The 25422-nt window shown below is 41.1% G+C and overlaps 1 protein-coding gene and 1 long non-coding RNA gene across 6 annotated transcripts in view; one reads left to right on the top strand and one right to left on the bottom strand.

The window, feature by feature from the left end:
* The window catches only part of LOC110350977 (uncharacterized), a 48596-nt gene extending 28825 nt beyond the window's left edge, over positions 1 to 19771 (top strand). The window contains exons 3-4 of the long non-coding RNA XR_015451824.1: positions 17534 to 17598; positions 17683 to 19771. This is a non-coding gene — a long non-coding RNA (uncharacterized LOC110350977). The remainder of the gene's footprint in view (positions 1 to 17533; positions 17599 to 17682) is intronic.
* A 1397-nt stretch (positions 19772 to 21168) lies between these two features.
* Positions 21169 to 25422, bottom strand: part of Cttnbp2nl (CTTNBP2 N-terminal like) — a 53344-nt gene continuing 49090 nt past the window's right edge. For all 5 annotated transcript variants that reach the window (XM_004853730.4, XM_021265681.2, XM_087212694.1 and 2 more), the window contains one exon: positions 21169 to 25241. In XM_004853730.4, coding sequence (XP_004853787.1) covers positions 23763 to 25241 — 1479 coding nt within the window. In that variant the 3' untranslated portion in view covers positions 21169 to 23762. The remainder of the gene's footprint in view (positions 25242 to 25422) is intronic.

Raw genomic sequence — 25422 nt, 5'->3', positions numbered from 1 at the left:
TACTCTATTTTCTTTCTTCAATTATTTCAGAATCTTTGTCACCAGCACCATTTGTTAAAGAGGCTATCTTTCCTCCAGGATACGTTTTTGGTTCCTTTGTCAAAGATCAGATGGTTGAATGTGCCTGGGGTCTTCTGCATCCTCTAGTCTTTGACACTGATCCACATGTCTGCTTTTGTGCCAGTACCGTGGTATTTTGGGGATGATATATTGATGTATTAATATGTATCATACTTCATTTCAGTAAGTTTTTTTTGTTTTTGTTTTTGTTTTCGGTGCCAGGGATTGAATTTAGGACCTTGTGCTTGCCAGGCTGGCGCAGTGCCACTGAGCTACATCCCTGGCACCTACTTGAGTAAGTTTTAACATAAAGTTGTTTAAATACACAAATATAAACAGAATAGGAGGGTGGGGGATGTAGCTTAGTGGCACTGTGCCTGCCTTGCAAGTTCAAGGTCCTGAGTTCAATCCCCAGTACTGCAAAAAAAAAACAACACACCAAAAAAACACACAAAAAACAAATCCATACACACACACCAAAAAAAAACAAAACAGAAAAAACCAGAATAGGTATCATGGCCAAAAATAACATTTAAAAATGGGAATATAAATCTAGTAAAACAGGCTTGCAGGATATGAATGAAATAAAAATAAATTTCTTCCTAGTTATAGCACAGTATGTCCAGATTATTCAATAAATTAGTAATCTTTTACATCTTTTCTACTTAGGGAAAATTCTTCCTATTAAAATTTTGAGAAGGAGATTATGAGAAAAGATTGTATTTTATTATTGGCTCGGATCATGAGTCTGGACTTGAGAATAGCAAAACAAGCCTAGGAAGTGAACACTTTTACTGCCATACTTCTTGAGGAGTCTGTTAGTTCCCTTACAAAAACAAAGCAACACGTGGTAACCATTGATTCTTTTTTTTTTTTTTTTTAACCATTGATTCTTTTATCACACCTGTAAAGAGGTTTCAATAAGCCAGTTCTGGGCCTGGGCTATTATGGTATTATTCAGACCTGTGTGCAGTGGAAAGAACTAGTATGTGAAAGATGTAGTACTAGTACAGTTAGAAACAATGAAGCTGAGGAAATCACTCTCTTCTATCCATTTAATTTTAAACAGCATCCTAGAGTCATTCCTCCATTGTCTTAAAGAGAGGTACAGAATCATGTAATAAAAACCAAGTAAATCTCTGATGCTCTAGGCAAGAGCACCTGCGTATTGAATCTCCTAGCCTGACCTTCAGTCACCTTCACCTTACTCCAGCCTATTAAGAGTTCATGAGTAGGCACTATGAATCATGTATGTAAATAAGATCAGAGTGAATTCTAGGACAGACATGCAAGTTCAGAGGCCCTGAGATAGCACAGCACCCTGACAGTCATGTTTGTCCATACCTCAAGATTCAGGGGAACCACCTAGTCTGAGATACATATCCTTTGAATTCCAGAAGCCTGATTTATCTAGGGGCTGCTGCTCTGTATTCTGTTTTCTGTGTGCAATGTTTTTGCTTCCCTTTCCTGTCACCCTGACACCACTTTTCTGTTTGCGCCATATCTTTTGTCAGCATGGACTTGCCCTGAGCACAGCTTCTCGTGATTTTCAATTAATGTAGTTCCTTGCCACTTGCCACTGGGTATATGCTTTGCAATTCTTTGCTCATCAAACACAAGAGCTTGGATTATACCTGCTGAGTTTATCACATGGTAATAGTACCATGCTATTTTTATCACTGCTTTGTAATATAATTTGAAACCTAGAGTTGTGATGCCCCCTGCTTTGCTCAGGATTGCTTTTGTTACTATGGTCTCTTCTGATTCCATATGAAATTTAGGATTGTTTTCTGTAGTTCTATGAGAAATGCTATTCATATTTTGATTGCAATTGCATTAAGTCTATATATCATTTTTGGAAGTATAGTCATTTTGACTATATTGGTTCTGCATATACAGGAACATGAGATATCTTTCCTTTTTCTGATGTCCTCTTCAATATTTTCAGAATACAGTAGATTTCATTGGACAAATTTTTCATTTCCTTGGTTAGGTTAATTCCTAAGTATTTAATTTTTTTGATGCTATTATGAATGGTATTGTTTTTCTCATTTCTTTCTTATTGGGTTCATTATTGGTGTAAAAGAATGCTATTAATTTTTGTGTGTTGAATTTGTTAATTTAGGAGTCTTTTGGTGGAATTTTTTGGGTCTTCTATGTAGAGGATCATGCCATCTGCAAATAATGATAACTTGACTTTTCCCTTTCCTATACATATCCATTTTATTTCTTTCTCTTGTTTCATTGATCTGGCTAGTGTTTCATGTACAGTACTATATTGAACAGGAGTGATTATAATGAACATCTTTGTCTTGTTTTTGATTTTAAAGGGAAAGCTTTCAGTTTTCCTCCATTTAATATGATGTTGGCAGTAGGTTTGTCATGAATAGCTTTTATCAAACTGAGACAAGGTCCTTTTACACCTATTTTCTTCAGGGTTTTTTTTTTTAAATCATGAATGGCTGTGGATTTTGTCAAAGACATTGTCTGCATCTATTGAGATGATCATGTGACTTTTGTCCTTGCTTCTGTTTATATGGTGTATTATTATACTTCTTGATTTGCATATGTTCCACTATCCTTGCCTACCTGGGATGAATCCTACTTGGTCATGATGTATGATCTTTTTGATGATTTGTTGCATTGTTTGCCAGAACTGTAGTACCTTGGTTCATGAAAGCTTTTGTTTGCAAACAATTTGGTTCGCAAACAATTTGGTTCACAAACAGAAGCATTTGGCAAAATTTTGTTTTTGTTTGTGAGGTCTGCATTGGATGATGAACATGACTGTGACCATCTTTCCTGCATGAACATGAACATGGCCATCTTTTCCAGAATTGTAGGATGAATGCAGTTCATGAACCGAAGTACCACTGCATCTTGTTGAGGTATTTTGTGTAAATATTCATGAAACAGATTGGCCTATCGTTCCTTTTCATTTGGTTCCTTGTATGGTTTTGGAATCATGGTAATGTTACTTTCCAGAAATGAATTTGGATGTACTCCTTCCCTTTCAATTTCATTAGGAGTTTGAGGAATATTAACATTACATCCTCTCTGAAGTTTAGAATTTAGCAGTGAGTCCATGAGGTCCTGGGCTCTTCTTAGTTGGTAGGCTTTAAAAAAAATTACTTGAGATCTCATTGTTTGGTATTGGATTGTTCAGAGTTTTTAATGTCTTTCTTGGTTTTAGTAATTCATAAGTGTCTAGGAATATGTTCATTTATTCAAGATTCTCTGATTTGTTGGTGTATAATTTTTCTTAGTAGTTCCTAATGATCTTTTGGATTTTGGTAGTGTTTATTGTGATTTTCCCTTTTTCATTTCTAACTGCATTGATATGGGTCTTTTCTTTCCTTCTTTTGGTAAATTTGGCTTAGGGTTTCTGTTTATTCTTTTGAACAATCAGCTATTTGATTCATTATATTGGGTTTTTAGTCTCAATGTCATTAATTTCAACTCTGACTTTTTAAATTTCTTTTCATATACTAGGTTTGAGTTTAGACTATTCTTGATTTTCTAGGATCTTGAGTTGCATCATTAGTTTATTCAGGCTTGCTCTATTTTTCTAATATGATGATTCACAGCAATAAACTTCCCTCTTAGCACTTCTTTCATTGTGTCCCATAGCTTCTGGTATATTGTATTGGCACTATTGTTTGAATCAAAGAATTGTTTCATTTCTTCCTTGATTTCTTCTGTGATCCATTGAGTGTTGAGGAGTGTGTTGTTTAATGTCCAGGTGTTTGTAAAATGTGTGGGGGTTTTTTTGCAATTGATTTGCAGTTTTAGTGTGCTATCATGTAATAATATAAATGGGATGATTTTGATTCTTTTGTATTTATTTAAGCAGGCTTTATGGGCTAGTATGTGGTATATTTTCCAGAAGGTTTTGTGAACTGCTAAGAAGAATGTGTATTCTCTTGTAGTAGGACAGAACGCTCTTGATATCTATTAAGTTCAATGGTTCAAAGGTGTGGTTGATCTCTGGTATTTCTTTGTTAATTTTTTCTTTAGTTTATCTATTTGTGAAAGTGGTTTTTGATGTCTCCTACTATGATTGTATTGGTGTTTATTCTTTTATCCTATAGTGTTTATTTTATGAAGTTGGGTGCACTTTAGAGCATGTATATTTACAATTGTTATCTCTTTCTGTAGAATTACAACCTTAACTAATATGCAGTGACCTTCTTTGCCTCTTCTGATCAGTTTTTTCCCAAAGTTTACTTTGTCTGAGAATAAAATTTCCACCTCTGCTTGCTTCCAGAGTCCTGGTACATGGAATATTGTTTTCCATCCTTTGATTTTTAGGTTATGAATTTCTTTTTGGATTAGATGAGTGTCTTGAATACAACAAACCCTTGGTTTTTTTTTTATCTAGTCTGCCAGTCTACATCTTTTAATTAGGGAATTGAGGCCATTTATATTGAGAGTTATTACTGAAAGGTATTGACTTTCTTCTGTCATTGCATTTTTTTTTCTGTTGCTGACTCATTTATTTTTCCCTTTTTGTTTAATTATGCATCTTGATTGATGTATTCATTCCATCACATTTTGGGCATTTTTGGCTTTGTTGTCTCTGTCTGGGATGTCCTTGAGAAATTTTTGGAGCATTAGTTTGCTGTTCATGAATTTGTTAATTTTTTTTTTTTTTTGGTACTGAGGACCGAACTTGGGTCCTTGCATTTGCCAGGCAGGCAGCGAAACCAGTGAGCTAAATCCCTGGCCCTGTTAATGTATTCTTTGTCATAGAATGTCCTTATTTCTCTATCTATTTTGAAAGGTAGTTTTGGAGGATATGTTAGTCTGGGTTCCAAGTTGTTTTCTTTTAGGGATTGAAACACTTCATTTCAAACTCTCTTGGACTTTAAAGTTTGTGTTGAAAAGTCTGCTGTACTTGCAATGGGTCTGCCTTTATAAGTGATTTTTTTTCTTTTCTCTGATAGCTTTTAAGATTCTATCTTTGTGTTGGACTTCTTGGATTTTGACTATGAAGTGTCATGGGGAACTTCTTTTTCATTGTACTTATTTGGCATTCTGTAAGCCCCACTTATCTATATGTTAAGTTCTTTCCCCTTACTTGGAAAGTTTTCTGCTATGATTTCTGTAAACAGAATTTTATTCCATGTGTGCTGTCCTCTAATTTCTGTCTTGCTCAAATTAGCTTTATATTAGTCTTCTTTGCATCATCTAGTAGCTTTTGGATGACTTTTCCTGGTTCTTTTATCATTTTTTAAGGTTTCCTTGAGTATATCATCATGTGTTTCCATTTTATCCTTCAGGTCTGAGACTGTTTTATCACATTGGTCATTTACACTGTTTACATATCAAATAGAATTATTTATCTCCAGGATTTCTGTTTGGCATCTTTTTATGGCATCATTTACTTTGGTGTATTTGTCATTCAATAGTTTTAGTTCAGCTTTTCCAATTTTTTATTTCTTCTGGTCAGTTTGATAGTTACAGTATCATTTGGATTTTGTCATCTTTGAGTTCACTGAGTTTCTTTGCTTCCTCTTTAAACATTTCATGCAGCTCAGCTATTTGCTATTTGATTTCCTTTCCATTGGTGCCCCTTGTTCAACAATTTGTTGGGACCTTGTGCTTGTGAGGCAGGTGATGGCACCACTGAGTTAAATCCCCGGCCCAACATTAAACTTGTTTTGATAATTCACCCTTTTATCAGTACCCTTTATTGATTATAGTATATTCCTATTTGTAGTACATCTGAGATGTGAAGTCTGGGGGGAAGGAGAGAGGAAGGAGAAAAGGAAGGGACCATGTCAGTAGGAATAGAGGGAGGTAAGAAAAATGTCAATAGGTGAAAAATAGGAAGTTAGACTCTGTCAGAATTATTATTATTATTGTTTTGGTACTGGGACCTTGTGCTTATGAGGCAGGGGGCAGCACCACTGAGCTAAATCCCCAGCTCTATCTGTCTCTGTCTTGAGAGTTCTGTTCTCAGACCCACCTGTGGAACATGGGGCAGCCCCCAACTCAGCAGATGACCCCCTTTGCCAGTGTGGGGTGGTGGATCAGACTTCATGTTATATCAGTCCTTTCTTGTGTTTGGGGGGAAACAATAGGAGAGCATTTGTTGTGTTCTGGCTTTGCCAAATCACCTTCTGGCTTAGGCTCCACTCTCTCTCTCCTCTCACAGATCTCTCCCATTTCACATTGTGCTCTGCATACTTGACATGGTCCCAAGTCTTTCTGTCCTTTGGAGTCCCCTGAAAGGAGGTGCTGGGTACCCCCTGCCCTACACACCATGGGAGTCTCCTGGAAATTGTGTGTAGTGTACTAAATGACCCAGAAGCACAGCATTTACTCTATGTGGAGGTTGTAGGAAACTTATGTTTTTCTGCATTGGGCAAGTGTCATATCTCCCTAGAGTCCTGCCACTCAGGTGCTGAAACACTATTGTTTTCAAGACACAGGTGTGTGGTATTTTGTTTCACACTGTTCTTCTGCTTTCAGGTTCTCTGAACCCTGGTTTGCATATATCTCACTTGCCATGGCTGGAAGGGAGGTTACCGTGATTGTCTAGTCCAGTGATGGCAACTCTTTTGGAGCTTTCGATGATAAAAACAACCTGCTGCCACATGGATGCCATAGATTCGCCACTACTGCTGTTCCATCAGCCAAGTCACCTCTGGAGGGCTAGCTCCCTCCCTCAGCTCAAACCTTTCCCAAGGTGGCATGTACACCAGGCCTGGGGTGGGGATTGTGGTGCTGTGATCCAGGAATGGTCCCATTTCCCCTCACCCTCACCCCCAGCACTGGATTTTGGTCTATCCAGATTCTTTTTTTAAATTTACCCTCCTATATCAGACTTTATCTTTCACTCCCACCTTAGGATATCTACTTTTCTCCAATGCCAATTTGCTATTGCTCCCTAGGCTGCTGTTTCTCTCTGAGACATTTTAATAGTCAACAATATTGTCAATCATGGTGAGTGTTCTATGGGCACTCAAAGATTATATGTATTCTGCTGTATTTGGGCAGAGTATTCAACAACAATTTTCTGGTTTAATTCTTAGCACTGCAACAACAAACAAACCAATAAAAGCAACTAGGCATGGTGACACATGCTAGAAGGCTGAGGCAGAAGGATCCCCATGAGTTTGAGGTCAGCTGTGGCTACATAGTGAGTTCAAGGAGCCTGGACTACATAGCAAGACTCACTCAAAAAACAAAACAAAAAACAAAATAAAAACCTACTCCAACACAAAAAATGGCAATTTTCCCTATTAGGGTCTTGATATTTAAAGTGGATATCTTACTGCTTTTTTGTATGTTTGTGGTACTGAGGATTGAACTTGGCCTTTTGCATGCTAGGCAAGTGTTCTACCATTGACTTACATCCTCAGCCATGTTTTAATTTTATTTTGAGACAGGGTCTGTCTGAGTAGCCTGGGCTGGCCTTGAACTTGCAATCCTCCTGCCTCAGCCTTCCAAGTAGCAATAGATTACACATCACTCCTGGCTTGGGTGTTGATTTGTTACTTTTAAAAATATATATAATCTAGTAATCTCTGTTTCTAAATTGTTTAGGGTATTTAAATTTTAAATGATTATTAATATAGTTACCTTTAAATCAACAATCTTACTATTATCCTATCACTTGCTTGTTTTTTGTGACCATTAATCCTGATATATCAATTTCATTGGATTAAGATATACCTAGCAGATTAACAGAACATGCTTCTAGGTGTGTCTGGATGGGTCAAGGGGTCTATCCTTGGGAACAGTATGTGGTACCTTGCTTATTCCTCTTTGGTGTGGTTCCCTTTATCTGCTTTCTGGCCACTATGGACTAAGCTTCTTTGCTCCACCGTGATCTTTCACCATGGTGTTTCTGCTTTGGAGCCTGCTGACACATGTACTGAATCTTCTGAAAATATGAACTAAATGAAATCTTTCCTCTTTTAAGTTGTAAGCATTGGGTATTGTGTCTCAGTAACAGGAAAGCTGACTAACACAGAAAATTGGTACTAGAGAAGTAAAGTAATTGCTGTGATATTGATGCTTTTGAACTGGCTTTCAGGAGGAGTTTGGAAAGGTTTGGAGATGCAGGCTACAGAAGCCCTAGAGTTCTGTGAATAGAGTTTGATGGGTAATTCTGGGCACTCAGAAGACCACAATAATGTTAGGAGGGCCAGGGATTTAGCTCAGTGGCACTGTGCCTGCCTCACAAACGCAAGGTCCTGAGTTTGATCCCTGGTACCAAAAAAAAAGGAAAGAAAGAAAGGAAAAGAAAAGAAAAGAAAAAATGTTAGGAATGTGGACAATGAAAGCCAGGCAATTTCAGCTGCAAACAAGGACTCTAGGCAATTGGGATAGAGAGCCTGTGTATTATAATCTGGCAGAAAATTTATCTACCTTTTGCCTACATCTTGAGGCTGCAGGAGACTAAGGGCCATGTACCAATCTGGCAGAAGAAATTTCAAAACAGCCCAACATTCAGGCTATGGCATGGGTATTGCTGGATACTTTTAGCCAGATTTATATTGATAATCAGTGATAAAAGGGAGAGCAGAAAAATTTTAAGATCTTAAATTTTGACTGAGAAATTACCATTTGTAAAGTTGGGGCCAAGGGAGATGTGGTTGCTGAAGAGATTAGCACAACCTAAAAGAAACCAAATAGTTTGTACAAGAAGAAAGATGCCTTGAGAGCATCTCAGGAATCAAATCAGCAAGATCCTACCCCTTGCAGGCTCAAGGGTGGAAAAGTGTCAACCTTTCATTTGAAAAGAGTCCCTGGAGCCTCTGATTGAAAAGGGCCTCCTAAGGAATTGGTTTCCTGGGATTCGTATCATCATGTTTAGTCATCCAGGTACCCAGAGGCAGCTACAGGTCTAAGAGGGCCTGGCTACTACTTCCACTAACAGCAGACTTTGGCATTATCCATATCATACTGGTTTTACTGGCATGCATAATGCAAGAGTTGTGAGGAGCAGGGAGGCTTCCACCAAGATTTCAAAGGAAGTCTTGGAAGGCCAGGCAAGGAGCCCTTGAGAGACAGTGCATATAATGCTACTGGAGTGAAGCCAAAGCTACAGTGGGGACCCCTGGAATTCAGAGATGCCAGGAACATGGAATGTCTGCCAAGGAAAGCTGCAGGCTATGAGTGCAGCCAGCCAAAGAGAAAGGCCCTATGGGCTGCAACTATCCAGACCCTTGGGTTGAGGTCACCCAAGCCCTTTGGAACTCACATTTTACCACCATATGCTCTGGATGCCAGACATAGAGCTACAGGATTATATATATATTTTGGTACCGGGGATCGAACTTGCAACCTTGCGCTTTCAAGGCAGGTGCCAGAACCACTGAGGTAAATCCCTGGCCCAGGATTTAATATTTATCCTATTGGTTTTCAGTCTTGCTTTGGTTCAATTGTTTTCTATCTTCCTAATCCTCTCTTTTAGAATGGGAATGTTTACCCTGTCCTTTTGTGTGTTGGAATTATTTAACTTTCTCTTTTATTTTTACAGGAGGTCACAGCTAAGAGTTTCCCTTGAGTTTCCAAACAGATTTAGACTTGGACTTTTTTTTTGGTACCAGGGATCGAACTCGCAACCTTGCGCTTTTGAGGCAGGTGGTGGAACCACTGAGCTAAATCCTTGCCCCTAGACTTGGACTTTTGAAAAATGCTTTATTATGGCTTGTGTCTAGATGTCTGCCCAAAGCTTCATGCAGTCATAGGTGGGGCTTTTTCCAGGTGGATGAATCTAGAGTATGTGATTGATTCATGGTACAATGCTAGGATTAAGGGTGATAGGATTAAGGGTGGGTGATTACTAAATCAGTCCACTGATTGGTTTGGCACTGCCCTAATCCTGATAGCCTGGATTGTCTTGGCCCTTGCTTGCTTACTTTGCTGCCCTCTATCAGCCATGAACTGTTTCTTCTCTGCATGCCTATCTGCCATGCCACCCTGCCTTGAAGCCACCCAATTATGGACTGAAACCTGTACAAACTGATCTAAATAAACCTTCCCTCACTTAAGTTGTGAGTGTTGGGTATTTTGTCTTAGGAACAAGAAAAGTAACTAAGACATACTGGTACTGTTTTCTCCTTTTTTTTTTTTTTCCATTAAGTTTATTGGTACATTTTAGGTATACAATACAGTTCCATTCATCATTGGGAACTTGTACCTTTACATGATGTATCTTGGTTCTTATTTTTTCCCCCTTCCCCTGCCCTCCCTCCAACCCCTCCACACCTCCCTGTTTACAAAGACTTTGTTTCAGTTATTTTCCTTTTCTCATATTTTTTCCTTTCCTCTACTCCTCCCACTTCCCCTACCCCTTTTAGACCTTTTCTTCCTATTTCACATTATCAGTTGTACATTTTGATCCTTATTTACACTTTTAGTTTCTCACACCAGAGAAACTTTATTCGGTATTTACACATGTGTGTCCTATTTCCTTTTGTTTTTTCTTTTCTCTTATGATACAGTGGTACCTCAGGTCATGAACTTAATTCCATTATTCTAGGGAAGATGGCTGCATTTGCATCACCTAATGTGAAGTTCGAGAACAGATGCAAAATTTTGCCGAATGCTTGTTTGCAAAATGAATTGTTCATGAACAGAAGCATTCATGAACTGAGGTATTAGTATACTTTTTACTTCTTATTTTAAGATTTTTATTAGTACATATTTGCAGTATATAATTATTACATTTATCATGGGGAGTTGGCTCATGTACATAACCCATCTTAATCTTTTTACTTCCCCTTTCTCATCCTTCCCTCCTCCTTCCATCTCGGTACTCTTTATATTTTCCTTTGCTTTTAAAAGTTACTTCCAAAACAAACAAATAAGCAAACAAAAATAAAAGGTACTTCCACTGGATACAGACTTCCAGGTTAACAGAATTCAGCACTCAGTTTCCTCAGTACTCTACTGTTTCAGCACTGTCTTTAGCATTGAACTGTTATTAATGAGACGTCTGCTATCATTCTTTTTTGTTTTGGTACCAGGGATCGAACTCAGCAGGCGGTGAAACCACTGAGCTAAATCCCCGACCCCTCTGCTATCAGTCTTATCTTTGTTCCTTTATCTGTCCTTTATTATTGGCTTTTAAGCAACATTGTGGGATTAGCGCGTGTACAGAAGCATCTTAGTTCCCTTTGCTTCCCCTTCCCCCCCTCCCCCAATCTCTTGGCCCCCTTCTCATCTATTGGGCCTACTCTAGGGCAAAACCTTGTGACAGTCTGTTCGGTGTTGTGAATTATGAGGTCTTTCATTCTGACTAGTGATAACAGTTACTACCCCTAGTCTCGAGAAATTCCTCTAATCCTTTTGGGTTGTTCTCTTATCGGCCTTGGGTAGTTTCCACAAGCATACTAATTAGTACTCAGTTGAAGACTCCAGCAGTAGCCTCTGAAGATCTCTGATGGTCTCTCTCATTGAAGCTCTCTTATGTCCAATACCTTCCCCTCCTCAGACTCCCATCTTCGTCTGCTCAGCATTAGGAAATCACTAGGGTATTCCCAGATTCTTCCTTCCTGTCAGGGCAACTAGAGAACTTACTTTGTTCTTTGTTGTTTTAATGTCTTGAAAAGTATTTGTCAATATATTTTTCTCAATGTTCAGTTATTTTAGGTATGAGAATGAACCCAGATCCCATTATTTTATGTTGGCCAGAGACTGATTTTTCTAAAACTAAAAAACCATACCTTTGGACTCCATACTCTTTGATTATATTTTTATATGTATAGTGCATTTATAATTGTGTATAGTACATTACTGAGAATTTTCCTGATAAGAGAAATTTTGGGTAGGCATTGTTGAGAAATTAATTTGCTTCTTATAAGTACATATCTGAAAATTGGAAGAATTTTCCATAGACCAATTCTGACTGCACACATTTAAAACCTTGTTTCTCCTCCACTTCCACTTTACTTTTAGTGCCAGGTACAATTAAATATAAAATACAATCTTTGACTCTGCTTCTTCGTGTCATTGTGTCAGGTGAGGCAGCATAGTGATTGATAGGAGTGTTCCTAGGAGCTATTCCTACACTGGCATTGCTAGCAAAATCTCAGCTAACTGTGGATGTGACTACAAACCACAGAAGTATACTTAACTTAAAAAATAGTCCTCCTTGGCTAGGGGAATAGTTCATTGGTAAAGTGGGGGCTTAGCATGCTGTGGCCCTGAGTTCAACCTCTAGCACTAAAAAATAAAAATATGCCCCCCCCCAGTCCCCTATTCAATTTAACTTTATCTGAAGTCCAAAAATGCTTGTAGCCACTGCTCCAAGACCACCCAACATGGGGCAAATATGATATAGGATCAAGAGCAGAAAGAGACAGAGTGCTAATGGATTGCAGTAAACTTATCTTTGGAAAGTTTAGGATATATACCACATTGTTTGGGTCCTCTGGGAACTGAAAGGGGCTGTACCAGTGGTGGGCATGGGCCTTGAACCCTAAACCTCACTAACTTTATGGTAAGAGTGCTTCAGCCCATGACACCTCCTTGGTTCAGGCTTCCAGTGGCCCACCAAATAGAGTTCAAATGCTTTCCCTGGGCAAAGCACGCTCTTCCTTGTTCCCATGTACCTCTCCAGATTCCTACTCCCATGCCTACTGGCGACATGGTGCCCTGTACATGCATCTACTCTTTGTGTGTGTGTGTGCACGTATGTTTGCACTGAGGGATTGAATTTAGAGTTTCATAGTATCTGTTATTATCTGGAATTCTCTGTCTCTGTCTCTCTCTGTTTCTCTCTGAGAGTTGAACTCAGGGCCTTCCTACTGAGCTACATCTCAGCCCCTTTTTATTTTAATTTTTAAAAATTTTATTTTATTGGTACATTTTAGGTATACAATATAATGACATTCATCATTGGAAATTTGCACCTTTACATAATCTCTCCTGGATCTTATTTTTTTCCCCCCTTCCCCTGCCCTCCCTTCAACCCCTCCATCCCTCCCTGTTTACGAAGACTTTCTTTCCATTTTTTCATTTTCTCTTATTAATTCCATTCCCTTCTTTCCTTTTCCCCTACCCTTCCCACTTCCCCTTTGCCCCTTTTCTTCCTATTTCACATTATCAATTATACCTTTTAGTCCTTATTTACACTTACAGTTTCTCACACCAGGGAAACTATTCAGTATTTACACGTGTATCCTATTTATTTCACTTAAGAGTATTGCCTCAGTATGCATCCATTTAGCTATAAATGTCTCTAATTTCTCATTTTTTATGGCTGAGTGGTACTCCATTTTATAAAAAAACCATATTTTCTTTATCCAGTCTCCAGTCAATGGGCATTTAGGCTGTTTTAAAGGTTTAGCTATTATAAACTGTTCAGCCCCTTTTAAATTTGAGACATAGTTTAGCTAAGTTGCCCAAGCTGGGCTTGAACTTGCAGTCCTCCTACCTCAGTGTTCCAGAGTGCAGGGATTACAGGTGTGTACCACCATGCCTGGTTCCTTTGTCCTTCTTCACCTGGGAACATCTATCCCTCCTCAAGACCAGGACAATGTATAATACCACACTGAAACTCAATATTCTGTAAAATTAATAGGAACTAATAAAAAATATTTTTAAAAAGATGAGGACAAATGTCATTTCCTCTGTGAGAACTCTGCTGATTCCACTTGGAGTTAAGTATGTAGTCACTGCTTATTTTGTTTTGTTTTTTGAGACAAGGTGTTGATATGTAGCCAGCCTCAGAAGTACTTATTCCTATTTTTATTACAGTCTACATAATGCCATATTTCATATTTGTTTCTCTCATTGACATCTTCAGCCCTCAAAGAAGTGTAACTTATTTATTTCTTCATCCTAGTGCCTAGGTCAGTGTCTGGCACCTAATATGAACTATGGCATGGATGTGTGTGGGTCAATGAATTCCCTTTGTTTTCTTGCCAGATTGCTGGTTCTTTCTTACTTGGGTTCATTAAAAGTATTGTATTTTACAGCACTGATAATATAGAAAAAGCAAGACATTTTTGAGGCATAATAACTGGACAAATAGATAAATGTCGATGGTCCTCCTGGCCCCTCCTTAGCAGCCACTAAGCATCTACTATGTGTCAGTGACTTAATGCCAGGGACTAGTTTAATTCTTACATTTGCTCATTTAAGGCTCACACACACCCGTGAAGTGGTTTTTATTATTCCTTCCTCTTTTTTTGCGGTTGGGCTTCTTCCGTTTCTAGGGCCGTGCTACCTGAGCCAGCAGCTCTGAAGCGTGCCCCTTCCTGGCTACAGGCTTGGGTTTTCCTTCAAGGAGTTGGGTGCGCGGCCAGACCTAGGTGGGGAGAAGTCCACAGCGTCTGAACCGCCAGGGGGCGCGAGTAATTCAGCTTTTGGAAGAAGGGCGGGGCTGCCAGAGGGAGGATGAGTCAGAACCGTGCGTCTTCCAATCCGCACAGGCAGGCGGAATATCCTTCCTTTCCCTGAAGCACAGAGGACAGAGGGACAGATAATCCACCGAAGTCTTTCTATGGGCTAGGAATAAAACCGTAATGGGGAGTTTCACATACTGTTTCGTTTTACTGATGCTGCGATAGAGGCTTGCAGAAGTTAATTCACTTGCCCAAGGCCAGAGAATGACAAAGCTCTTAATGATTTTTGCTGGCCAACTGCCTTTTGCGTCCCCTAGCTGTGTACAGTGTAGACAAACCCTTAGCGGTGCAAACCAAGACCCTCCACTCTTCTGTTTATTTAAATCTAGTACTTCTTAAATCTCTAAGACTCAAGAATTTTCCTGCTCTCTGGAATCTTTTAGTTACTTGGAGCAGTACCTTCTGCCTATTGTCCCTTCCTACTGGGGACAACTGCTATGTACTGCCCAAAGGAATCGCAAGATGTCGCGCCTGTAAGGCTTGTTCCACCATCAGAGTATAAATTCTAGCTCTTAGCATGGTGTTTGACACACGGCACTTAATAAGCACGCATAGAATAAACAAGCGTCAGGCACAGCAAGTGTGCCCTCTTCAACCTAGCCTAGGGCTGCACAGAGCCAGCAGCAACAAATACCTGAGAAATAAGCAAATGAGGATTTAACAGTGTAACATTTCTATTTTGTAGCCAGCTGGGATTGCCAACTCCTTGAAGGCAAAGATGAGGAATGTGGGTGTGTGTATGTGGGGGAGGGAGGTAGAGGAAAGGAGGCACTGAGCGGGAGCAAAGCTTTCCCATGGCCAGAATAAGGCCCACATAGAGAATGAGGGAGCAGGAGATGCCAAGATCTGAGTTAGAGCAGAAGGAAAATGAGCCCTGAATGGAAGCCTTGTGTGTGGCCCTGTGGTGCTGACTCACCAAGACTCAGGAGAGGGAAAACATGCATGGGATGAAGAGGGGCCTGTGTGTGCTTTGTCACCACCCCCAAACCACCCTGCCACCCCGAATCCCTTTGGATCAGAGGTTTTCTGAGGATACTCTGTGTGCTCTGAGGCACCAACTGTCCTGGAGGGCTTTGATTTGAGGTGGGTGTGCGGCAGGCAAGAGAGGGCACTGCATGGAGGAAGATGGATTCGTTTTGGGAATGCAAAAGGCCATTCCATGGGGAGATGTGGGTTAGCAGTTGTGGTGGAAGAGAAGGCCAAGGAGGCATTGCTCCTCATTGAGCTGCCCCTCCTCCATGATAGGTCTCCCACTACCTCAGCAGCTATTATGTGTAGTAGCTGCCCTCTTCCTATGGCGCCTTGCCCCCTCCCCTGTGTGACATCATGCCAAGACGGTTGCTCCCACCAAAGAACAAACCCTTCTTCCCAGCATGCCCCTGTTCCCACCTAGAAAGTAACCTAATACTCGCTCACCTCCTACCACCTAGTGACGTCCCAGGCTCCTCCATTCCCTAGTCACTACCTCACTCAACCCCGCCTCAGCCCCTACAAACCCTTCCACAGTCTCTATAAAAGACTCTCCCTGTCCCGGCCATATTGTTCTAATAAAGTCTTGTGGTGGGCTGGTCTGGTCTTGGTTTTCAGCCTTTTACCTGACACTCCACAGGTAGGTGTGGCAAGCCACAGAGGGGTAGATGCCCACACTCCATGGATGTAAGGCATCCTTATGAGGAAGAGCCTCCAGTAGAAAAGATCAACCATCCTTCTCACTCCCAACCTAACCCTAGCTGTCAAACCTGTTCAGCAGATGTTGAGGACAGGATTTTTGTGGCAACAAATGTGGCAGTTAGCCTGAGGCCTAGGCAGAAGACAAGGCTTGGAATTCAGGGCAGCCAGGTGACCAAGATCAAAGCCAGACCTTGTAGGGAGGCAGATGAGAGGAGGCAGGAGTGCCTGAGGGAGCAGCTGGAGTGGGGCTAGTGTCCCAGGTCAGGTTAGGGAGGAGCAGTCTGCTGAAGCAGAATGAGACAGCCCCACTGACTTGGAAGTTGAAACTCTGCTGTAAACTTGGGCAGGTCACTGCATTTCTTCTCACTAAAACCCAGTTCCTTCAGCGTCCTGTTCTAGCTGAAGATCTCAAAAGCTACCTAGCTAACCAGTGGATTCATACTTAGGTATATGACTGACAATAAGCTAATATTATGAGTGGCCCAAGTCTCTTATTGTTTGTAGTACGCATGCTGAGCATGTGCCCTAGCACTGAGCAACAACCCCAGCCCTTGTTACTGTTCTGAAAACTAGTGTGGCCAGCAGAAGAAATGTGGCCTTGAAAGTCACATGGATAAGGATTTGAATCCTAGCTGTGACTCTGAATTTCAGGCCTGTTCTGCTATAGGGCCTTGGGCAATTTATTGTGTCCCAGCAGGCTTTGTTTGCACTGGAGATGGAACCCTACCACTGAGCTATTCTAGCCCCAACCAACCTTTTTTAGTAGCTGTGTAGATTAAATGAAGTCACACATGTAAAATGCTTGATACAGAGCTTGGCACTATATAAACTCAGAAAAGTGCTCTCCCTCCTCCAGAAGACTTGTGAACCAAGGGAATAGAGCAGATGCTGGGATCCACACCGTAGGAGCAGGGTGGGCAGAGGGAGAAGCTGAGGTGCAAGTCTCAACAGAGGTCTCACCCAGTTGTACAGGGGGTTTTAAAGCTGGGGTAACCCTTCAGAGTTCTCCCTATTTGGGACAAGAGGGCCAATATAAATTTTGATCCATCTTGGGAAATGAGCTGTGCATGGCAGATGTGACTTTAGTCAAGTTGATTTTTCAGTTGAGGCAGCTCCTATAAGGGGCTATAGATGATGGACAGTTACCATCACCACTCCCTGCACCTAGGGAAATACATCATTTCTGAAGGGAAATGGTAGCACATCCTAGTGTCTGTCAGAGTTGTTTTCAAATGCAGGGCCTCACACATGCTTGGCAAACACTCTACCACTAAGCTGCATCCCTAGCCTGAGTAGGATTCTTGTCAGATTAAGTAGGTGACTTCCTAGGATGAGGCCTATCTTGATTTGACACTTCCCTGTAATTTTTCAGTGTCAAACATTTAGCAGTGGTGTGGACAGAGCCACAGCATACTTCTTGTCTCCTCTAGGCTCACAGCAAAACAAACACTGGCATGTGGTAGAGAAGAGCAGAAGCGCTTTTACATCCCTCCAAGTAAGTAAGTCACCTGCAGTGTCACAGAAGGACTGATTTGATTCTTCTTAAAGTGTAATGTTCATTTCTCTCATTTGCCTATAGAAATTTAAAGCGTGTGAAGAAGGGCAACAGGTAGGAGGAGACATTTATGGGTAATGTTCTCTTTCTTTCTCCACCTGCTTTTTACATGTTCCTAAACCTTTGGATTACCAGAGATTACCTACAGATTACGAGAGAATGTTCTAGAGTGCTGTGGCATGAGAGCTCCGTCTTATACCAGCCCCAAACCTTGCCGAAGCCACCCACTGGGGCCTGTCTCAAACAGGACTGGACTCTTTTTTTTGTACTGGGGATCAAACTCGGGTCCTTGTGCTTGTGAGGCAGGCGGTGAAACCACTGAGCTAAATCCCCGGCCCCAGGACTGAGCTCTTGAGGGCTTTGTGTACCTGTCTTTGATCTCATCTTCAAATCAAGGCAAGGCAACTGAGTCATAAAGCAAACACAGGGAGATAATACTTTCAAGAGAGAAGACATGTTTGCTGCTGGGCGTGGTGACACAGGCCTGTTATCCCAGTTTCTTGGGTAGTGGAGATGGAGGATCAGAGTTCAAGACCAGCTTGTACAAGTAGGTAAGAACTTGTCTCAGGAAAAAACCAAAAACACCTCCTCCAAGAAAACCTTAAACAAAACCACATTCAGGCATGGTAGCCTGAGTCTATAATCCCAGCTACTCAGGAGGCTGAAGCAGGAGGATCACAAGTATTCAAGGCCAACCTGGGCCAACTTAGCAAGACCTAGTCATGATATGAGAATATATATGAGAATAGGAACGTTCTGGGGATGTAACTCTGTGTTAGAGTATCTGTGGGTTTAATACGCAGTACCAAAAAAAACCCCCAAACCCCCAAATTTCTACTTACTTAAATATTGGTGTTTTGGTGAGATTAGGTTTTGCTATTATAGCCCAGGTTGGCCTCAAACTCATAACCTTCCTGCCTTAGCCTCCTGAGTGCTGGGATTACAGAGATGTGCCACTAGGCCTATGCCAATCAGGTCAGTTTCAGTGGCATAATTTCTCATTTAATCCTTCCAAAGAGTGACCTGAAGTTAATCCATTATCTTCCTATTATTCCGTCTCCCTGTCCCTGCCTTACAAGGAGAGTGACTTTGAAATGATCAAAACACTTGTTATTTGTCCTCTGCTCAGCCCCTTGGAATCATTTATTCACTTTTATGGAATGAAGTGTTGCCTGCCTCTGGAATTGCAAATGAAGCCAACTAAATGTGTTGTAATTTTGTCTTTTAACAGTGTTAAACTGAAACTCCTAAGACTGGGAGATTAAAATAAAAGGATTTATCGAACCATTATGAAAACAAAGGACCAGGTTCCAAGACATGTTCCTGCAACTAGCAGCAGCAGGGTTGGGTAGCAGTTGGAAAATGTCCAACTGGACCTAGAGTGATGAATATTTCTATAAACTTTGGGGAAGGAAGGCACTGTTTATATAGAACCTACACGGGCTGTGTCTAACAGGGGCAGGACTATGTGAAATGGGGAAAGCTCTGGGATTGGAATGTAGTACATAAGAAGTAACTCACTTCAGGACTGGCTGGGGTCAATGGTCCCAAAAGCTAGTCTGTCACTTACTAAGGCTTCTTGTACAAACCTCTTTTCCTTGTCTACCTCATCACTACACTGGGAATAATATGCCTCACAGTGCGTTTGTGAGGGTGAGTAACATAGTATGCATGTGAAATCATTAGCATGGTGCTAATACCCAGGTAAGCACTCTTGACTCTTGAGTATCATTGGCATTCAGGCATACCAGTTTCAGATGCTTAAGACATCTCCTTAGGTCACAGGCAAATAAACTGTGGAAAAACAAATGAAGTCTCTGAAACAGTATCAAAATGTGACCTGGTTGTGGTGGTACACGCCTGTAATCCTGGTACTCTGGGAGGCGGAGACAGGAGGATTTCAAGTTTGAGCTTAGCTTAGGCAATTTAGCAACTTAGCAAGATCTTGTCTCAAAATAAAACAGAAAGGGCTGGGATGTAGTAGTTCATTGTGAAGGCCCAGGGTTCAACCCCCAGTACTGACTTCCCCCCCTCCCAAGTACTCCTGTGGAACAAATGCTCATTGCCCACTTCTGACTCACCATGAAAACATCTTTTTTTTCCTTTGTGATGCTGTGGATGGAGGGCCTTGCATGTGCCAGGCAAGCACTCACTAGCTGCATCCCAACCCCACACATTCTATTTTTGCTTTTTGAGAAGAGTTTCACTATGCAGCCTAGGCTAACCTGAACTGTTTCCTGGCTTTAGTCTCCCAGGTGCTGGGATTATAGGTATATGCCACCACACCCAGCTCACACATAGTATTTTGCAGCCAGCATTTTAAGACATTTGAAATTCTGTCAAGGATGCTGCACCAGAAGCACCCTTTATAATTCTCTCCATGCGTCTCTCTCTTAGCTTTGGGACAGCACTGAGTCTGTCGTGGGAAAGTGGATATAGCTAGTGTTTATTGAAATGATCATTAACTGGCTTAAATGCTAGAAATTTAAGATATGTAAACAGTCATACTGTTTGAACATCAAAGGACTTTCAAGTGCTTCTAAGTGGCTACAACTGGCATTGCAAACACAGCCGCAATGCACTAGACTAGGAAACATGAGACACAGTTATTTGTGAAATGAGAGAGGACAAGATCAAACATCTTTTTTGAGACAGGGTCACCTTATGTAGTCCAGGCTGCCCTTGAACTCACTGTGTAGTCCAAGATGGTTTTGAACTGGAAGTGATCCCCCTGCATCAGCCTCCAAGTGCTGGGATTATAGGTGTGCGCCATCATTCCTGCCATGATCAGGGATTCTTAAAGCGGAGTATATGAGTCATAGATGGCTTCAGGTCTTTGGTTTCTGTGAGGCCATAAATTAAATTTTGCATATAGGCATATTTTTCTGGCAGAATAGCTTTACTAAGATTTTTAAAAGTCCAGAATTCCTCTTACAGTCATGATATATCAACTTGGCTGGATTAAGGAATGCCCAGGGGATTAGGAAAACATACTTCTGGGTGTATGTGGGTTGGTTTTGGTTATGGATGCCTGACTTTGGGGGTCTATTTGTGGTTTCGCACCTGTTCCTCTCGGGCACTGTTCAGGGCCCTGCTCTGCTTCCCAGCCACCATGAACTTAAGCTTCTTTGCTCTGCCACACCCTTCTGCTATGATGTTTCTGCCTTAGAACCAGGAGACCATGAACTGAATCACTTGAAACTGAGAGCCAAATTAAACTTGTCCTTAAATTGCTGGCATTGGGTATTATATCTCAGCGATGGGAAAGCTAATAGAATTTCCATGTTTTTAAAAAATTACAGACTATATTATTATGAATACAGTTCCAAACAAAAGCAATGCCCCAGTTCCTTATGGGGTCTAACTTGGATGGTTGTGTTGACTTCATTTGTTTTTCAAAGCCATGATCAAGTCCTCCCTCTACATTACCCATTCATTCCCCAACAAAATATGCCCAAATTATGCAAAATTCTTCATCTTGTACAAATAAGACTATTTTTCCTCAGACAGTATAATTTAACTTGTTTTAATGTAATTTGCTATAAAAATGAAGGAAGATTTCTGCATGGTACATTTGACTTTACAAATGTTAAGGACTAGTTAATGCTTATGTTATATGTTGCACATCATTAAAATCTGTTGACCAGTAACAGCTTTTTCAACATGGATTAATACCAAAATTGTGAACTGTGGAACTTTTAGCACACACACACACAATCTATAGAAAACTTAAATACTAAGCTATAATACCTAACTAAATTATTGGATCCACTGGAGGATTGTGCTTATTTATCTCAGAAGATAGGCAACTAGCAAAAATACACATTTATTTTGCATACCCCACCCCCATATTACATTGCAAAAGAAATACATTATTCAGTGCACTTCCTAAGAAATAAAACTTCCTTAAAGTATCTCTCTCTCTCTATCGTATTCCAAAACAAAGGAAGAGCACAATGCAACTTTTAAGATTACCACTTAAAGCAAGAGAGGTAATAGTACTCTGGCACTGTAGTCTCCCTCGTGTTTAGAAGGTTCAGAAATTTTATCAACACTATTCATTTTGGCTATGCAATGGGAATAAAGTTCAATGCATGATTGCTTTGGACAGTTTAAGATACCTCCTACATCATTTTGTTAACACTTTGGGCACCAGTACCATTTAAATTTTTGCCTTTAATCAAATTATAAGCTAGAGTCCTTAGTATATTCCCATGTGATTTATACATTAATTTCTATTACCCACCTTTCCCTCATCAACCCATATTGGATTAAAAGGAAACAAGACTATAGCAGCTCAGGAGCTGCTGGATAGATGATGGTTAGGGGAATGTGTATGTAAAGACACCAAGGCCTCTCCTTATGGATGAAAAAATCTATAACCATATAACCACCACATCTGAGTTGGGTGATGAGAGCCCTGGTTGGAAGAGTGGGCTAGTCATATTCCATGGACTTGATCACATACACTACACAGCTGGAAAGTCTGGCCGGTTTCTGTCTATACAAATACAGTGATTGAAATGATGGCTTCTAGAATGAAAGAAGCTGCAATTTGGCAGCTTGCAAACTAAACCCAGCTGAAGTGTTAAAATTTTTTGTTTGAATTAGTTCTTGATATTTAAAAAGTGAGAATGTTTCTCATGAAAATTTGGGTATCATAAAAACTTGAAGAGTTGGTAGCCCTGGTCTACCATTCGTGTACAGCAGGAGGCAGCTGGAGCAGAATAGGGTGGCCCTTTTAAAAGGGACTGGGTGCTTCAGACTGCTACAGCTCCCGCCCCTCTAAGTTATTTGACCCCACTTGAGGGAGCAATCTGTTTCACTCTGACCAGTTGAGTTTTGTGCCAGTAGGGTTAGTTTAGCTGTGCCTTTTTAAGATGCTGAAGACTTGGGCTTCCTTTGGAACTTTCCCACTTCCTCATGGACAAGAGTCCTCCTTTGACTGACTGGGTCCCAGACATATCTAGTTGCTTTGGTAGGTAATCTTAATGTGCAGTACTACTTGTCCTTTATGCTATATTGCAAACTCCAAAGATATAATCACACTAATAGTTATGTGTTTAAGTAAATGTTAAACACATAAAGGGGTATGTATCTATACAGATATATGTATACTGCCAATTAGGCAAAAGTTAATTTGGTTCCACAGATACTGACAAGTGCTGGCAGCTTGGAGAATAAATGTAACAATCTGATAAAACTTGTATAATTCTGACTGATAATATCACAAAGAGTCAATTTTAAGTTATTGCTTTTTGATTACAGATTTCATTCTGCTGCAAAACTTATACAGAATGAGCAATCATTTCCTATTCAAGTAAAAGCAATCAGAATCAGAAGTTCCTTTCACAACAGTAGATGCTTGAAAACAGTTTTGAATGGAGATGTGATTTCATTCTGCAGGGAACTAGGAGTGACTTAATTTTTTAAAAGTACAAAAAAATCAGCACCCCAATTGCTTAGTGCTCAAGAGTGTTTCTCAAGGGCTCTATAAAGCTCAGCTTTATGGAAGATTCATACCCAATGTAAGAAGGATTCCCATTCTATTCATGTAGCCTTGTTTCAGAACACAAAGCATGTATTAAAAACAGTAAAAGAGGATTAGAAGCAGTATCGGCTTTTAACATTCAGAATTCACATAGGATCTCATTTTCTGTGATTATCGATCCATTTTTTGTTTTGCAGAATCACATTCACATGGCGGTCTTATTTCAGGCACTTTTAAAACACGTTCATCTGGAATAAAAATCTGCATGAAATACTTCTGCATTATTCAAAGTGAGTGTTGATTAATTCTAGTCCCAAAATAGCAGATGACCACCTGGTACTCAATTAGCTTTCTCCATCACAAGACAGTGACTGCTGAGCTTCAAATGTCTTTGAGGTGCCCTTCTAGATTCAGTACAAAGATGTGAGCCATAAAAACCCAAACACTCAGTTTCTACTTAAAAAAATACAAAAAGGTAGAATACACTAAATGTATTATACAGATGGTTGCAGCTACTATTAAAATAAATAACATAATCTGACTCAATGGTCTCATTCTGAGCTCTTGGACAAAACTGGATGGAATGTCAAGTGTGGAGACTCACTCCTAGGAACTAGCTGCCAGTAGGCAAAAGTATATCAACGTCCTTGCCATTGGCTACCACAGCGTTGGAAGAGCAGCTGCTGGCAAGGTCTTCTGAGTTGGTCAGAGAGGATGCTTGGGAATGAGTTTTGGTCAGTGGAGTGGTAGCAGATGAAGAAGGGGTGAGGCCAGGTTTTTTCGGTGGGATAGGTGGAGGGTTTCCTCTCTCAGCTCTTGGGATGGTAGGGGATTTGATTCCCGGAGACAGGGGGCTCAGAGGACTGGACACTTTCCCCGGAGTAGGTGAGTGGCTGGTGTCGCCTCTTGGGTTGGCAGTGTTGGCCAGATTTCGATAGTCTGTGCCAAAGGGAGAGCTGTTGGGAGAGACAGGCTTGATTGGCCCTTGGCTAGTGAATCTGGAAAGCACCTGAGTGACTGTGTTTCGGGCCAGCTGCTTGGCAGCAGAGTTGTCTAAGAGGGTGGGGGACAGATCCCTGGACGGAGGGCTCTGGAGACCACTGGCCTGTTGGTCCTGATCTGCTTGGGACTGAAATTTGTGCCGAGCTGCATGGAACCGCTGGTTGATCCCTACCTGGTAGGATGACTGGTAGCCGGGGCTGCTAGCTGATGACCCCAATAAGCGCTTTGTTAGTACTGGTGAAGAGCAAGGAGAGGACGTTAGAGAGGAGGAGGCAGTGCTGCTGGGAGAAGGTGAGCTCCCACTGGAAGGGAGGTGACTAGGCATTGGGACTGGAGTCTCAGTTCCCACCGGATACCCCCCATTCTCCACTGGTTTCTCTTGAGCCAATGCCACAGATTTCTCTTGTGGAGGCACTTGATTTTCTACACTGCTGCCTGGAATCAACTCCCTGGTCGTTTGCATCTCTGGGTCACAATGGCCATTGGTTTTTGCATATGAGTAAGTAGGAGCGGTGGGACCAGGCATCCCAGTGTTTGTCACCTTGGCTATGTTGCTTCCATGGATTCTTTCTGCCAGAACACTCTCTGTTTGGCAAAATACAGACACTAGCATGGGAGGCTCAGTTGCCGTGCCTCTGGACGTGGTTACTGGTTTCTTGAGTTGGTCATCAGTGCTACTATGCTGGTGGGAAGCCTCTAGATTCTTCACTATCTTCTTCAAATTTTCCATCTCTTCTTTCAGAGTTTTCGTCCGGTTCTCTTCTCGGTTCAGTTTTGCTCTCAGTTGTTCCCTTTCGATGTCAAACTCAGACAACTGCTTTTCTACCTGGGCCTCAGTCTGCAGGCCTCGCTTCCTCTCAGCTGCCAACTCTTCCTCCAGTTTACTCACCCGGCTCTTCTCCTTCTCCAGTTTCAGGCTCAGCTCCCCTGCCTTCTGCCCTTCCTCGGCTGCCTTACTGGTGGCTTTCTTGCACTCAAGCACCAGCATGGATGAGAGCTGCTTGTGGCGGGAGCGCTCCTCTTCCAGCTGACTAGAGAGCTTCTTTTGCTCTTTTTCAAACTTCTTCACTTGGGACTTTTCAAATTCCAACTAGAAAAAAATGTCACCACATATCTTGATTAGATTAACAAAACATAATGAAAAATTACGATCAAGTAGAGTATCCTAGCTAGTTGTTCTCTGCTACATGGGATTATTATGTATGCCATGGGACTTGGATTAGTATTTGTTTTCTTTTTTGCATTGCTGGGCATTGAACCCAGGGGCTTGC

This window comes from Heterocephalus glaber, unplaced genomic scaffold (assembly GCF_053883595.1).
Source record: "Heterocephalus glaber isolate CG9 unplaced genomic scaffold, H.glaber_assembly_v1.0 deba00001442, whole genome shotgun sequence".
In the NCBI taxonomy this organism is placed as follows: domain Eukaryota; kingdom Metazoa; phylum Chordata; class Mammalia; order Rodentia; family Bathyergidae; genus Heterocephalus; species Heterocephalus glaber.
The sequence above is the reverse complement of the archived record's forward strand: the minus strand, read 5'-3'. Positions and strand labels throughout refer to the sequence as shown.